Source organism: Vespula vulgaris, chromosome 5 (assembly GCF_905475345.1).
Source record: "Vespula vulgaris chromosome 5, iyVesVulg1.1, whole genome shotgun sequence".
In the NCBI taxonomy this organism is placed as follows: domain Eukaryota; kingdom Metazoa; phylum Arthropoda; class Insecta; order Hymenoptera; family Vespidae; genus Vespula; species Vespula vulgaris.
The window spans coordinates 5964048-5981028 of NC_066590.1; the positions used below are offsets into that span (position 1 = coordinate 5964048).

Genomic DNA, 16981 nt, shown 5'->3' on the forward strand with positions numbered 1-16981 from the left:
AAACAGGAGGGAGTACATTTCGATGAAGCCAAATAATTAGAACAACGAGAAGAGAACTCGTCATCGTGGGTGTTACCATGCGTATGTCCCTGGAAACGATCGTTACAATATCGATAATTTTATCGGTCGATCATTGTCCGATGAAATGCGATATTGTATCGCAATTTAATTTGGGCTTTCGACGAAACGCGCTCATAGAACTAAATACAAAATTCGACTATTATTACATAACACGAATACGGAAGAGCATTAGACAAGGTTCTATCTTTTGCTTTTGAATTTTCTCGAGTATTATCATATCGTACAAACTCATGCAACTAGCTCATTAGCTTCCAAGCTTTGATCTCACTCTCACTCACTCGCTCATTCACTCGCTCTCTCTCTCTCTCTCTCCCCTCCCTCCCTTTTTCTCGTCATATTATTATGTTTTCCTTTTCATATCTCGACAACATCTGTGAATGTGAGAAACGACCTTCTAGTTACGATTCCTCTCTTTCGACGCATACTCGTTAACACGCATACGACTTTGCATTTATAATAAACAGCCTCCTGTTCGTAAAAAAAAAGAAATAAAAAATAAAAAGAAAGCGAAGATATAATATATACGAAGGCCTTTGTAATTCGAAAGAAAAATACGATATTAATAACATTACAAAATAAAAATTCGATTTCACTTTCCATCTTGATCGATCGAAATAATCGAATAAAGATCTTATCTCTAACTGAGTTTATTATCGAGAAAACGATTTGTTAATCTAATAATTATTTCACCGATGTGAAAACAAAATGAAATATTTAACTAATAGTAGATAAATCCGAATTAAATCTATCGTGTAGAAATAAATTATTTTTACGCGCAACCGATCAAAACAATATCACGGTATATTCATAAGGTAACTAACAATTTTCCTCTGAAATAAAATTACACGAAAATAAAATAGTATATCTATATATAAATATATATATATATATATGTTTGTATGTGTGTATATAATACCTACATATGTATGTATGAGTATTAATGCATCGAAATAATAAATTTAGTTTAATTCGATTTACGTCGATCACATAATTTTCAATTTGGTAAAATCGAACGTCGAGCAGTAATAGTCGTTGAGAACGATATCTATTCGCGTGTCAGTCAGGCTTTTAAGATATTCCGTCAGTAAGCTCACAACCGACGGCGTGTATCTCATTCCCGTTCCTCGTCTTCGTCGTCCTCGTCGTCTCACGAAGCCTCATAAACTCCGATGGGAATCGGGTTTCTTAATAACCACGGGACTTACATGGGCGAGTCACAACCGCGAATAAATTGCCTTTTTTCTTCACAGAAGAGAGCACTAAGTAAGGATACAAACGAACGGTCTAACACGTACGTTATATTTATAAAATATTAGTTGAAAGATAAAAAAGAAACGAGAAAAATGGAAAAAAATTTAGGAAAGGAAAAAAAAAAGATAAACGATCGGCTATCGTGTACATATGTACACCCACATATTTTCTCTCTCGACGCTAATTGAACCGCGTTACGTAAAAGCGGATTATACTTGATACGATTTGCGATCGGTAAAGCCGATACCACCAACGTATGCTTTTGGATATAACAAACTGAATCGGATGAACCTGGATAACGCATACATGTATGTATGTAAGTATACTACGTTTCAATGGAAAATCCTAGACGGTCGATATTTCTAAAACTTTTAATTAATCACTAAATGTTAACTATTGTACAACGTTTCTTATGTATATTTATATGTATACACATGTATATATACGAAATTACGAAAGATCATCATGATTTTATCCACGATTTGTAAGGATTCTCCCTTGGAACGATGCACTTAATAGTCTTTTATGTAGAATATGTATACCCGCATCCGAAAGTTCTCGAGAAAATCGTCTATCTCAACAGGAAACTTACAAGATTTCGTATAACGTCTTAAGAATCGAGCAATTCGACGAGTTTCAAGTAACTTTCGAAAGTTTTCGAGATTCTAAGATTTCGTATACCTATTCGAGTCAAAGAAGGTAATTGTATATCCACCAACCCCGTTTAATCGAGTATGTGGAGGTATATTCGCAATGGAAGTGTTCGAGTGACAACCGAATACATGCAAAGTGGGTAAGCGAAAATTCATGTATCTCGCAAAGATCTATGTACTTAAATATCTAAACGAAATTAGTCGATTTCGAGACTCGACTCGAGAGCTCTCGCGCTTAAGATTCTCGTAGGAAACAAGAAGAAGAGTACCTAAAGTTAATTAAACGCAAAATTACTCTTCCCTTTTGGAACGTTCGAAGTATCGTAGGAAGATAGGAAAAGAGAGAGAAAAAAGAAAAAAGATTAAGATTAACACAAAAGAATCGGGTCCAAGGAGTAAAACTTGGCCTGGAGCCAACAAGAAACGCGCATAATTCATCGGTTACCTCCTTCACCTTCCTCCTTGAAGGCCGTGCGTTCTACTCTTTCGGAATAACTCGACCGAGTTAAAATATGAATTATGGCTAGAGACGACGGTGACGTTGCGCGAGAGATCATCGGATAAGGACGGGCTTATTTTACTTACGTATAAGGAAAAAAGAAAATGAAAAAGAAAAAAAAAGAGAAGCAGAGGGAGTGAGAGAAGGAGGAGAAGAAGGAAGACACGAGTAGAGGACGAACGAAGGGCGTAAAAAAGACTCGTGAAGAGAAAAATAAATAGAGGTAGGGAAAAAAGAGAGAAAGGGAGAGAAAGGGAGGGAGAGAGAGAAAGAGAGAAGGAGAAAGGAGACGAGAAGCTCGCGAGAGGCTGCAGCACGCCACGTCGACCGTAAACTTTTATTCGCATTCAAATTCAGGCTGAAAGCGTCCTTAAAACGAACGTATCTCTTCCTTCCTACCTTCCTCGCTCGTCCTCTCACATTTTACTTCTTTTTTCCATCGTTCTAGCCTGTACGAAACGCTTTCGTACACGTTTGCTGCCGACTAACAGCCGTCGTTTGAAAACTGGGAAATGCTTGTACTTCGAACGAGTAGACCATACCGAGACACACACCTGATCTTTCTCAAATTGACCATATAACGTCGTACCACCGACTAAATTTTACACTTTCAAAGAAAGAAAAGGAGAAATGAAAGAGAAAACAGAAAGGGAGAAAGAGAGAGAGAGAGAGAGAGAGAGTTAACATATTATCGTAAAAAGGAATTTCTGTGCGCGACACAATAAGACTCCGAACAAATGCCTTTGGCAATTTAACGCAAACAATATTTTACCATTACTACTAACTAGTCTTTTAATTAAATATATTTAAGTTTGTAGAATCAAAAAATAAACAAACAAAAAAGAAGCTTGTTACAGGGAATCGTATTTCTCATTTCATCAGGCTACAAAATTGCAATCGCATGACTGATCGATGGTAGCGTTTTATTTTACGCTTAAAAAACACTACAGAGAAAATGGATATATAATCAAATATAAATAAATAAGTAATCCTCTACTAGCGTAGAAAAAGAATTTTATTAATGTAAATTATAAATTATAAACGATAACGTTAGAGCAGCGTTACTCAATCATTTTGCCATGCTGTCCAATATTTGTTTTTTGTTTATAATAATATAGGGGTCCTAAATGTTTATGATATACAATTTTTAAGAACCTGGTAGAACAGAGTCACACTGTATATTATTCTATTTTAAAAATACGGCTGTTTTTTACGAGAGCTTCTTTGAAATCTCTTATGAATGAATCACTTTTTTCGCTTCGAGGTAAGATAGCAAGCAATCGTTTCGCATTCCATATTTAAAAATTTAAAGCGACCCCATAGATTGAGAAACGCTGCGCTATAGAAGACCGGTTTTCTGGACGTGTCACGAAAAAATAGACATACCATATCGATACTTTGTTATGTCGGCGCGTGACCACCACTACATACACATATCGTGATAAAAAAAAAGTATCGAAGGTGTCTGCGATAAAGTCGAAATGACAAAAGCATATGTGCGCATATACGCGTACATATGCGTATGCGAGTCTGAAAAAACGAAATCAATTAGTGAGAACAATTTGCAATTTAATTTTATTTAATACAAAAATTCATCTCAGACGAATTAGTTGAATATATATTTTTTTTTATATATACTGTATTAGCTCTCTCGACTCTCTTCCCTTTATTTTATATTAAATATTTCAAAATGTAAATTCTATTTTACGAAATAGACTCGTGAGAGTAATCTCAACCCTTTTTAGTCGGCTTTTACGACAAGCAAGGGATACTGTGGGCGTATTCTACCCCCGGCCCACAGGGGGAAAGGAGATATAAGTATACGGTAAAAAGATAGATCGCGCGTGATAGAAGTCTATGGTATAACTTTTTCGAAAGGAGGATGAAAAAATATGCGATATCTCTTTTCCTACATGTAGACGTATAGTTTCATACATTTTATTTTCGACAAAATATAAAGGTAAAAAAAATGAAAAAGAGAAAGAGTGAAAGAGAGAGAGAAGAAAGTGATATAGAGATTTCAAAACTTCAATCGCATTCACCGATTGCTTTGTATCCTAGGGAAAATAGAGGATGATATGAGAGGAGAGGGAAAGAGAGAGAGAGAAAGGGAATAGAGGGCCCGAAATGAAAGTGCACGTAACAGCTGCAACGCTATCGACAAATGCAGTTCCTCTCGTGAAAACGTAATCGTGATCGATTCAAGTTAACTCTTCTGCACGTAGTTATTCATAAAGTCATAGCTCGATAGCCGCACACTAATTAAGGATTATCGATCGACGAAATACAAGGTCTACATTGTCCATTATATACATATAAACGTTATGTTATACTTATTACTACGGAGATAATAAAACATATGATTATATTGATTAAAAAAAAAAAAAAAAAAAAAAACAAAACAAAAAGAAATCCACTTTAGAGAATGACTTGCTATTGAATTCGAATCATGATATTTATCATTATCATTATCATTATCTCTGAAAATGGAAAAGTTCAATTAATTTAATGAATATATTTGTGACATGAGGAAAAAAAGACGCAAAGAAAATAAATCGTTATTGGAAGTAAACGATTAACCGTACAATCTCCATAATTACATGCACTGTACGGTGAAAGTTATGAGATATGACGCTCTCGATCGCCAACGAAGCCGATGTGGTGAATAAACTCCAGTGATTGAACGTCGTCGTATACCCTACATACATACATGGATATAAATAGTGGTATTGGTAACTCAACGATATAATACTTGACCGTGAATAGTATCGATCGAGTTTGTTAAAACTCAGCCATGCGTACTATAGTGAGATTGCCACGTGATAAATACATTGCATGTTTACATACAAGTACGTACACACTCGATATCCAAGAATATTGTTCAATATATAAAAAATAAAATCAAACAAACGCATACTACGTATAAGATATAATTTAAAGTCGCAGAAAACGAATAAATAAGTTAAATCGTTTTATGAATTACATTAATGTTAACAAAGAATATCCGATCGTCCTTATAAATAATTATTCGCACGATCTTTTTCAGAAAAGAGAAATGTCTCTCATTCTTTTCCAGAAAGAGAGAGAGAAAGAGAAAGTGAAAGAGAAAGAGAAAGAGAGAGAAAGCACGTGACCGCGATAAAAGCACGTGGTCGGTCCGCGCATGTTGAACTTACCACGTGCGCGCGTCTTTTTAGCGACTTTTTATCTTGGATGATCTTCTCGCCATTCTTCTCGTCCTTCAAAAGGGAAGAAAATAAATAAGTATAGGAAATTAAAAAAGATGCTTGTCCAGACGGTACTGCTTAAAGGTGAAAAATTATCAGGCGCACTTGACACTAATTATCAACGTCCTCGATATGCTCGACCGTGGAGCATGTCACGACATGTTTAATACTCGACACGAAACGTTTAAATGAAATACGAACGACGTGGATCTCTTTGTTTCTTTCTGGTATGATTTTGCGTTCTAGAAAAAAAAAAAAATAGCGGAAAGAATAACATATGTGACTTCGATATTGACGAAAAGGACAAAGGGTCACCACAAGCATCAACAAGCTGTAGACCTTTCAGCGTAAAAAAACGTTTCGAAAGTTCTGCGTTTCGCTGATCACGAGCGTGACAGGAAGAAGCCAAAGAAGAAAGACAGAGATAGAGGGAGAGAGAGAGAACACATGACGCGCGAAAACGCAGGTTTCTTCGTAATACACGGAAGTCGAGGAATCCACAGAAGAAATCGTGTTTAATGTCTACCGGAGAAGAGATTCCTTCGGAGGTAAGATAAAGATCGAGCGAGGAGGACGCGTTTAGAGGGAAAGACTAGAAGAGGAAGAGAGAGAAAGAGGGGAAGAGAGAGAGAGAGAGAGAGAGAGAGAAAAAGACAGGAAACGGAAAGTAAGAGCGAGAAGGATAGAGTGAAGGGGAGAACAAGATGAAAAGAGAAGAAGCATAAGCAGAGCCGGTTGAACCGGCATATCTCGTCTTGTTCTTCGAACGAAAGGACGAAGGTTAGACAGAGAGAGAAAGAGGGAGAGAGAAAGAGGGAGAGAAACCACTGAGAACAAACTCATAGAAGAAAAGGAAATGTAAGAGGAAATGAGAGTGCAGTGGTGAAAACAAGTTGAAAGAGAATACAACAGGGCGAGAAAAAAGAGAGAGAGAGAGAGAAAATTATCCCTTTTTTTCTGTAATCAAATGACGCAAGAAAAAATTATATGGACGATAAAAGTTTACCTCGTGTGCACGCGGATGTTGATGACTGCAATGACGATGCTCGAACATTCCACACACAAGATCCACACCGCACACCACGATGAAAACAACGAGCGGCAACGATACGGTGCCGCATTGCATCTTCAACCGCACACGGGCCGCCATCACAGACAACGCTCCCACCGGCAAAGCATGACACGTACTGAGCGCGCCCGCCGGCATCGTACATTTATATAGGCGCCGTTGCGAGCAGCGCCACGCCGGCGCTCACGCTCGATATCTCGAACGCTCTGCTAGACGACGAGGAAGACGACGACGGCGACAACCCTCTCCTCTCTTCTCCTTCTTCTCTTTATTATCGTTGCTCTTCTTCTTCTTCTTCTTCTTCCTGTCTTTACCACCACCGTTCCCACTGTTGTTATTGCCGTTGTTGTCCAGGCGATATACTCCGTCTTTGCGATCTGAAAAATATATTGACGCGAGTGTCAATTCGAGATCGCGAGCTAGCAATTTACATCATTTAATAATCTAATGATTACTAAATGATATCTTTTTATTTCGTTTCTTTTTCTTTTCTTTTCTTTTTTTTTAATTTATGCCTTCCTTTAAACTTAAACGAATCGACTGTATACGTCATTTTTATAAAGAGTTCTATTATAAATGTTGAGAAATTTCTTTGATATATTTATATCAATTGTCTTTATTAAGATATAATCGTGACATCATGTATCTAATCATTTCGATTACATTGATTGTTTCTAAGTTCTTTGACGATCTTTTTAAATGCTTAAAATTTTAATTTAATATTTTGATTCTGATCGATAATCGTTCTTATAAATTCGTTTAAGTATTATCTCAAGAATGTTGCCCGAATGCTTCTCGCAATAGTATCATGAATGCAAATATGAGGTCAATTTAATCGCCCTTCGACGGGCGTGGTTATTTCACGAGTTAAATTTTACGTGGACGTTAAATAATCGTGCGATAAAACGATCATTTTATTTTTTATAATGATTACAAATTATATCGTTACTTTTTAACTACGATTCTTTTTACGATCAATTACACAGAGAACAATACAAATCCGTTCCCAAATATATTTATTAACTTGCGAAGTAAATAGTCACATATGTATACATATATATATATAAAAAAATATAATACTTAAATATAGAACTTAGTTTATAGCATTACATTAGTTTTAAGACCTACAAATTTCAGCAAACCACTGTTTACTCTGTCCACAATTTTTATTCACGCAATGAGGACATCGGGTCAAAAATTTCGGATTTATACTCTGTTTTGATCGTAAATGATTAACAACGATATCCGTTAAAGCATCTATAAATAATGGATGATCATTCGGTGCCGCGGATCTTCTTATATTTTCAATTCCAAGCTGAAAATAAATGAAAAATTTTAATTGTAATTCTATAGACAATAAGATTATTACTCCTCTTACTTCCTCTGCTAAATCTTGACAATATTCGATATCCATTTCATGAAGCGTTTCTATATGTTCATTAACAAATGCAACAGGTACTAAAATAAAATTTTTCCTTCCTTGTTTTACATAACCCTTTAATGCATCATCCGTAAATGGAGCTAACCAGGGTAAAGGTCCAACCTAAAGAGCAAATTAATTATATGTGATGTGCTCTGATAAAAAAAAGTCTAACACGTGAAAACGAATTTATAAGATAAACACGTTTTACACAAAAAAAGTTGGAATTGTCTATTCTGTTTTATGTCATTGTTATTTCTATAGTCAATAATTATGTTAGGAAATGGAGTTTGGTCTTATTGCAAAGAGCATACTTTTGTCTACAAAAAAAAAAAAAAAAAAATTAAAATTGGTTTTTTAGCACCTTAATTCTTTTTTAACAGAATACAAATCATATATGTTAATTAATTCTGGTGATACAGATTAAAAGAATGATTTACTTTTGATTGCCATACTAAACTGTATGGATTGCAAAATTGTAATTCTTGCATAACTAACTGAACCGTAGCTCCAACTTCAGAAGGATATGGATCTCCTCTATTTACTGCCTAGAATAAACGAATGATACCAAATCAATATATATTCTTTAACAAAGTAAAAGAGGAACTAAATATCTAAATAAATGAAAAAGCTTATTACATAAAAATAAATTAACCTTTAATGGAAGAGAATGGGCAGAAAATAAAATCATAACATCTTTTCTTTTGTCATCAGGAAAATGTGCAAGCTCATCCTTAATTCTCTGTGCAATAGTTTTGACAAAAAGTGGATGTGTCGCCCACCTATCTATTATACTCCACTTCATATTTTTTGGTAATTCTCTGTAAATAATATATTAATTGATATATTGATCTTTGAGAAGTATAAACATATATTCTATTCCATAAAATAAATAAATCTTATCACCTATTTTTATAGAATGCATGTATAGCATTAAAACTAGATCCAGATGTGGCACAACTATATTGTGGATATTGTGAAAATATGATTGTATGTTCTACTCCATCTCTGAAAATATATAAAAATGTTTTCTATAGTTAATAAGTCAGTATTCTGTTTGATGGATGTCTTACTCTTCTATTTCATTAAGTGCATCTTCTGTAAGAGGATCGACATAACGAAAAGCTACATAATATTTATGTGGTGCAGTTTCTGGTGAAAGTTGATCCAATTTTTTACATAACAATTCACCCTGCTTATTAGTCCATTCTAGAATAGGAGATCCACCACCTATTTCAGAATATTTTTTCTGTACTTCAGGTGTACGACGTTTAGCAATCCATGGTCCAAGTTGACTAAAATATAATCAAGTTAAATTTAAGATCTAATAAAAATGTGTGTGTGTGTATGTGTATTATTATCATTATTATATATATGTACAATATACGCATATCATTGAAAATATATTAAACCTTTGAATTGGTAACTGAATCATATCACGATCTGTCATAATACGTAATAAATATCCATAAACTTGGGATACACTAGTTGGCCCTCCCATATTCAACATTAATATACCAGTTTTTGGTTTTTCCAAAGGATTGGTACGTGCTTTCACTGAAATAGCTCGTGTAGATAAACGTAATATTTTTCCTGCACATTGTCCTACATACAGAATTTATAAATGTCATACAACGGTATTACAACTATACAATTTATCTAATTCTAATGAAAAATATGAAAATTGATATGAATAATAAATATATTACTACATGAAATTAATTTAAAAAATGTATTAGATTTACTTACCTAATTGTACAAAACTTGGTAAATTAATAATACTCATCCTGGTAATAAATACACTTTATAAAACGTTAAAATATAAGAAAACGTTTGCACGAAAAAAAAATATAATAATATTACGCGAAATTGACGTTACGCAAAATCACGATGATAATCAATACTCGTTATATAGGTTATGTTCGGTTTGTCGAGCTCAGCAAGCTCCCAACACACGTGCAACACATCGAGAATATTCAATCGTCAGAAGACAGAAGTGGATTCCTCTTTACGGAGGTACTTAATTTTTGACGCATTTAACTTTTGATTATCGTGGAATAATCATTTTCCTTAAAGACAGATAATATTTACGTAAAATCATGACGGATGAAACTATCGAAGAATTGGGACCATCCTATCTGGGTACTTTAGATTTGTAAGTATAGAAACTTACCGAATTCGTGTGTAAAAGAGAAACGAGAAGAAACTCTAACGTTCATCTCTTTAATTTTCTGCTTGCAGTTGGGAAAAGGTGTACACCGAAGAACTCGATAATTTCAAGGATCACGGCGACGTGGGTGAAATATGGTTCGGTAATAGGGCTTCACTGAATATTGTCAAGTAAGAACACCATTTAATACAAGTTAATTGTAAAAAAACTAAAAGTGAATAATAACACAGAAGATCAATGCACTTTGCCGCGAAAACATGAACTGCGTTTGTCGTACGATATTGTACTACTAGCGCCATCTCTCATTAACGCGCGAAGATTTGAAACATTGAATTTGAATTTGTCGGAAGATAATGTATAATAAAATACAAATGATCGACTTTTATTATATATTTTAAGACTCTGTCTGTTCTATTATTTTCATATTTTTTTTTCTACAGATGGATCAGCACGAAATTAAATCTCGATTTGGAAAACGATAGAATAATAGACATAGGTTGTGGAAACGGTATGATGTTAGTAGAACTTGCTAAGAAAGGTTTTAAACTATTAACCGGAATAGATTATTCTCAGAAAGCTATTGATTTAGCTAACGAAATATTGAAAGAAAATAATGTGACTTGTTCGAATTTACAAGTATGCGATATTCTCGATACCGATAATCATGGATTATTAAAAAATTACTTCAAAGTGGCACATGACAAAGGTACTTACGATGCGATCAGTCTTCATCCTGACCAGCCAGCTGACAAGAGAGGAAAATATATCGACAATGTATACAATATCCTTCAATCAAACGGATATTTAATTTTAACTTCGTGCAATTGGACTAAAGATGAATTATTAGTTCATTTCAAGAACAGTAAGTTGAAATAGTGACCGTAATATTAATCATACTAATTTAATCATATAATTATTTGCAGAATACGATTTGATCTATGAACTTCCTGTTGACTCATTTCAATTTGGTGGTAAACATGGCAATATTATTACACAATTGGTCTTTAAAAAAAAATAAACAATTTCTAAATGAAATAACGAATCCAATTACATATTGTAATTTCACTAAATAAATCAGAACTTATTATTAGCTTAAAAAATCGTCTTCTTTTTTTCCTAATTATAATTTTAATCTTATACCCTGCGTTATAATTACACTTAAACAAACAAAAGATAGGATTATGATAAAAAAATAATAAGGATTCCAAAATTTATTCGTGCATGAGAAATCGAAGTAAGTACATAGTCGAAGAGGAAAGAGAGAGTGTCATAAATTTGTTAAACCATTATCAAATTACAAACTTTACAAAAGGCACTAATACTAAAGTAAATATTGCGATCATCGATACTATATATCTTCTTTTAATATATGCTTTAGCTTAGATAATTAACGATATTCCTCTAGTGCAATATCTTTGGTACATTAAGGCATCATTGGCATATGCAGACTCCACGCCTACTACTAATTGTAAGTAAAGAACTAATTGTGTAAGGAAGATAGAAAATACACATTGTACTATTATTCAGTGTAGATGTACTCCAGAGATTAAAATATCGACAACAGAGAATAATTTCTCTACAAATACTATTAAAAAATTCGAGACGTATTAATCTACTATTCAAGCCTATTATATCATAATAAAAATAAATTGCACATTATAGATAATAAATAAATTTGAAACCTACTATATTTAAATACAGTCTGAATCATGTATGACGTTAAATACATATAAATATGTATATATATATATATATATATATATATATATATATATATATATATATATATATACGTGTTATTAGAATTATTATATATTATACGATATTCAGTTTGATTCGTGAGTAACACACTTCGATACGTAATAAGAAAATTCGATGGTGCATGATACAAATTCACAGTTTGTGATTTCCACCTTATCGATCGTATACTAATGAATTTATTTTTATATGAAATTCATATTTCATTGAGTTGGTTGCTTCTAATGGAAACGAATTCACTAGTCAAAGTTTTGTTAATATAGAAATATGGTGCATCGAGTGTTTAATACGTCTAACGACTGTAATTAAACGTAATAAAATACACATACGTCAGGAACAAGAAAAATAAAATTCTATGCATTCTTTCCTCACGTAAATTGAATCAGATGAAAATATGATATCGGAAAATATGTAATATACGTGGAATGTATAGAAGGCACTCAATATTTAATATCTTTTTTAGTCGAGTGTTCGAGTTTAAAAAAGAATTGTTCACTGACTTGTTGCCCGCTATTGAAACTATTAATAAGAACGTCATTGTACATGCAGAAAATGAATATTTTAAAATAATTACATTTAACAAGAATTTTCTTTCAAACCTATTGCAGGATTTACAAGTAATTAATCCTTCCTAAGAGCAGCGTTATAACCAGAAATATCATCCAGGAACAAGAGAAGATGGATGAACAGCCTGAAAAATGAATGATGTCAAATAAACGTTATCTTGGTTTACCAGATAATATTCTAGATTACCGCTGCACATCAAATTATCCTCGACGTATCCTTCGCGACAGTAACAGCGTTTTCCAGAGGTAGTATTATTCCCTTTAACGGTACAATGCGCACCTTCGATACATTCATTATCGTCGTTACAAGGTGCCCTGATAGCTGAAAAGAAAAATATTTAACAATTTGTCAAAATTAGACTTTCCGAAAGGAAAATATTTATCACGTCGAGGAAGTAGGTCGACCTAATTAACAAAATCGAATGCATTATTAAAAAAAAGTAAACTCGTCGCGTATTAAATTTCCACGAGTTTGCACTTATAATCGTTCATGCGTGAAAGAATCTATGATATGATTTAGACTGATCGATCCCAACGAATCTTTAAGATGTACGCTTGACATGTTTAACGTTATAACGTGTACCTACCAGTAGAAAATTACATAGTACTACGCTTCTAATACCATATCATCAATTCAAATTGCTCGATTTCCTTTCTATTCCTAAAACTATTCGTTTACATGCATATTTCATGTGAAGAATCTTTCGATATTTATTGGTCCGTCTATCGATCGACATGCAAAGGATATATTTCTATTATTGATGATCGTGCAAAGGGACAATAGAAAACTTTATCGTACATTCGTAATATTCTTTTCGTGTTTTCGTGTTTTCATTTTTTCTTTTTTTTCTTTCTTTTCGCACAAGATCGAATATTCTTGAAGGAAGACGATGAACAGCGTAAGAAGCGATAGTACTCTTAAGGCGTGCCAATTTGCATAGATAACCATAAACGCGGTACGTACATCGTCATATGTTCACATATTGCAAGGGAACACGTAAGTGTATGCAAATGTTACTATGTGCCACCAACTTGTGGAACTTCTGTCGTAACCATTCGAAACTTTAGTTTACTTAGGTAGAAAACTTGGAAAAATTTTCACGTTTTTACATAAATTCAAGGGTTATATTTTTATAGATACATATATATATTTTTTATTTATAAGATCAATGTCGTTTATAATTCGTAATAAAATTTTACCTTTGTATTTGTTGGTACAAGCACCGTTTACAGGGGCATTGTAATCACCACAAAGGCAACGAGTCCTTCCATCCCGTTGATCAGCCAAACACGTAGTATTTTGAATTCCAGCGCAATCCGATTCCATTCTACATTCTCGCGCCTTTCCAACTGAAATGAGATCAACAAGAACGATACGAAAGTTATAATGCGAACAATTCTGATTGAAAATTGATAATAAGAAATTTCGTACCGAACAAGACAAATTTATTCTTAATTTCTTCGTAATTTGCTTTCGATTAAAATATCGCATCGACGTAAATAAAATCATACGAAGAACGAAAAAGTAAACGATTGATTGGAGCAATCAAAAGGCTTTCGAAACTATCGATTCGACAAATTATTCCAACGTTTCGAGTCCGTCTGAACTATTTCACCTTCGGCATTTAAGATATTGGTTTCCATTTGTGAACGGTGTGCCCTTGACACTCGAAACACAAGATTCCCTTATAAGATACGCAGCTTGATCACACCATAGTGAACGGGTTCGTTTTGACGTAATGAATAACGTTAAAAAAAAAACAAAAAACAAAAAAGAAGGAAGGAATAAAGTATTTATATAAAAAAAAAAAAAACGAACTTCTTACGGCCTCGTTGAGTCCTTACGTGAAAAAGTACGATGAAAATAAAATATTCGAGCTAAATCAAAGTACAAAGATCGGAAAAGATTAATTTTGCTTAATACCTGAGTTGGTACGCTTTCTACGAAGTCATAAAGGATAAATTCATCGAAAATTCTCAATTAATTATCTCCATCTTTTGTACGTATTAGTTAATGGCGAGAAATATGGCGAAAGTATTAATCGACTTTGCAAAATCTGCACCGCGTAAAAGGGAATGATAGAAACGAAAAAGATTACCGTGAAACGCAAGGCAAAAGCTCGTCCTTTGATCAACTCATTTAATAACTTCTATCCGAGGGATTACGTTAATTCACGAAGGATTTATCTCGGAGATTTCGCTTTGACTTACCCGGAGTAGGAGGCGGTGGTGGATTTTGATTTTGATTTTGCGGATTGGTCTTTCCAAAAGTTGTAAGCGCGTCGCTCGTCGACGGTAAAATCGTTAAAACAATTAAGATAGCCGACGTACAAATCCAGAAATTCGTCTCTTCCTTCATATTTTTAATTGAAAATGAATATCTTCTTCGAAAAACTCCCTTTGAAGTATCGTTATCACTCTTCGATCACGTTAAAACACTTTACGCAAAACGACAGATTTTAATAATTTGCAAAGTAGAAAAGAAGAATAGAACAAAGACGAGTCGCACTTCTTTGTCCTTTCCTTTTCTATTCTTTTTTCTTCTTTTTCTATTTTGTACACCTTTCTTATAACGAAACCTCCTTTTCTCAGGGAAATATCGTTATCGATGAGAAACTCTTAAACGATACAAGTTCTTTTCGCAACGTTCCACTCTTTGCGGCAGGTGTAATAGGATGGAAAAAAGCTTTCACAAGAATTTCCTTTACATAGCAAGTTAGAAGTGGTACGGTATTAGCTCTGATTCGTAGACTGCGTGTTGCAAGGACGTTGGTAGGCCTTTTAAGCCTTCGAAAGAACCCCCACCCTAAAGTCGGCGCATATTACCACCACCTTGGCGGCAAACACCCTATGCCAAAACGTTCTTACCTCGATTCCTCCTCACCTCTCAACGATACGTGCACGCTTCGACTTCTTTCTTTCGTCTTCGATCGAAGAAGAAAGTGTCAAGCTCTCTACACAATACTCGTTTATAACATTTGTTTATTTTATCGTACGAAAAAAATAAAGAAACGTAACGAAGAAAAAAAAGATTAGCATATGATGTTTGTTTTTTATCGATAATTTAAGTTTCAAGAATAACGTTCCTTCTTTTTTTTTTACTTCTAAAGCGATAACACAAATGACGAATTCATAATATATAATGCGCAAAAACAGATAATTATAATTATCAATAAGAAGCATCGCTTTTCAATAATATGCGCTTCGAACAAAAACTTAACATCGCTTTTAAGCCTCACTAAGAAACTTTAAAATGACTTTCTCCACGTTATTACTAATTCCAACGTGGGAAGTAAGTTACACACAAAGACCTGTAATTACTTTAATCGCATCCCACCCGTAAGAAACGAAACGCTCGTTCCACCCTTTAACATTGTACCGATTTACATGGTAACCGACGATCGATCGAGATTCTTCCTTGTCTTTTCACAAACAATTTCTGACGTTGATTCGATAGTTGCCACGTAAGAAGAAAAAAAATTCGATCGATAATCTAACATTTATCATAATCGTAGTCTGTCAGTGAAAGTAAAAGGTCGATCTGCTTTCGGTATTTAAAAGAAAAAACGACTGGATTATTATAGCACGAGAATTGCAAGGAGAGATGGCCAGAAGACATAAATATAACGTTAATACCACCAAAAACAAAGGAGAATCTTCCGGTGACGGGTGCACGAAAAGAGACTCGAAAATTTATTGCATTGCTTTTACTGTTTTATGGCTAACAATAAGTAAAGTTGCGGAGATTTGTCTTTCCGCACGTAACAATCCGTATTTGTTCGTGCAAACAGTGCAACACTAACTATAATTTACATTTCGAATATGTCGACCGATATCATTCGTCACGATATCTACATATCTTTCTTGCTTTCACCTACATCTCTAAAAGTTTCGACACTTCGAGTTTCGACGTAGAATATAGACTGATCAAAAAATAAGAAAAATAATAAGTTGCCAGACTCACGCGAATTAAACTAAAAGGTAAATTTCGTCCCCTTTTACAACGAAAAAGGAAACACGCGTGGAATCAAATTGAAAGATAAGGTTTTAAGGTCAACTTACGATCCTCGTTTAATTTGTCCGGCGATGACGATGACTGGTCGGTTGGAAAAAGAGCAAAAAAAAATGAGAGAGAAAGAGAAAGAAAAAAGAAAAAGAGACTTCTAGACGAATGTAAATCGAACGTAAATCAACGTTATGCGTGAATCATGAAACATTCACAACGGCGAGCACGTTCCCGATAAAGATCGCAATTAAAAAGGAAAGAGAAAAGAGGAAAGCAACATG

The 16981-nt window shown here is 34.0% G+C and overlaps 4 protein-coding genes across 9 annotated transcripts in view; 1 reads left to right on the top strand and 3 right to left on the bottom strand.

Annotated features, from left to right (window-relative positions):
* The window catches only part of LOC127063912 (leishmanolysin-like peptidase), a 238491-nt gene extending 227970 nt beyond the window's left edge, over positions 1-10521 (bottom strand). For 2 of the 4 annotated variants that reach the window (XM_050994220.1, XM_050994219.1), the window contains exons 1-2: positions 10374-10521; positions 6718-7157 (exon numbers count right to left, since the gene is read on the bottom strand). In XM_050994220.1, the coding sequence (XP_050850177.1) occupies positions 6718-6918 (201 nt within the window). In that variant the 5' untranslated portion in view covers positions 6919-7157; positions 10374-10521. Of the gene's footprint in view, positions 1-6717; positions 7158-10373 lie in introns of those variants that run through there. The other 2 variants (XM_050994222.1, XM_050994221.1) reach the window with 2 other exon arrangements.
* LOC127063918 (ferrochelatase, mitochondrial) lies at positions 7780-10512 on the bottom strand. Of its 2 annotated transcripts, none has more exons than XM_050994239.1 (8): positions 10374-10512; positions 9613-9805; positions 9274-9495; positions 9107-9208; positions 8856-9021; positions 8641-8748; positions 8159-8323; positions 7780-8095 (listed from the first exon to the last, which is right to left on the bottom strand). In XM_050994239.1, exons 1-8 carry the CDS (start codon positions 10417-10419, stop codon positions 7898-7900), a joined length of 1200 nt encoding a protein of 399 aa, XP_050850196.1. In that variant the 5' UTR covers positions 10420-10512; the 3' UTR covers positions 7780-7897. The 2 variants fall into 2 exon arrangements, with proteins under 2 accessions (XP_050850196.1, XP_050850198.1); XM_050994241.1 differs by lacking the exon at positions 10374-10512 and adding an exon at positions 9950-10099.
* On the top strand, positions 10125-11463 carry LOC127063920 (EEF1A lysine methyltransferase 2). 2 transcript variants are annotated; one of them, XM_050994244.1, is made up of 5 exons: positions 10125-10216; positions 10277-10355; positions 10442-10540; positions 10811-11232; positions 11294-11463. In XM_050994244.1, the coding sequence occupies exons 2-5, from the start codon at positions 10300-10302 to the stop codon at positions 11386-11388; spliced, it is 672 nt and encodes a 223-aa protein (XP_050850201.1). In that variant the 5' UTR covers positions 10125-10216; positions 10277-10299; the 3' UTR covers positions 11389-11463. The 2 variants fall into 2 exon arrangements, with proteins under 2 accessions (XP_050850201.1, XP_050850200.1); XM_050994243.1 differs by having other exon boundaries at positions 10207-10355.
* A 103-nt stretch (positions 11464-11566) lies between these two features.
* LOC127063921 (low-density lipoprotein receptor 1) lies at positions 11567-15545 on the bottom strand. The gene is made up of 4 exons (XM_050994245.1): positions 14906-15545; positions 13895-14044; positions 12882-13016; positions 11567-12819 (listed from the first exon to the last, which is right to left on the bottom strand). Exons 1-4 carry the CDS (start codon positions 15051-15053, stop codon positions 12740-12742), a joined length of 513 nt encoding a protein of 170 aa, XP_050850202.1. The 5' UTR covers positions 15054-15545; the 3' UTR covers positions 11567-12739.
* Between the last annotated feature and the right edge of the window lie 1436 nt (positions 15546-16981).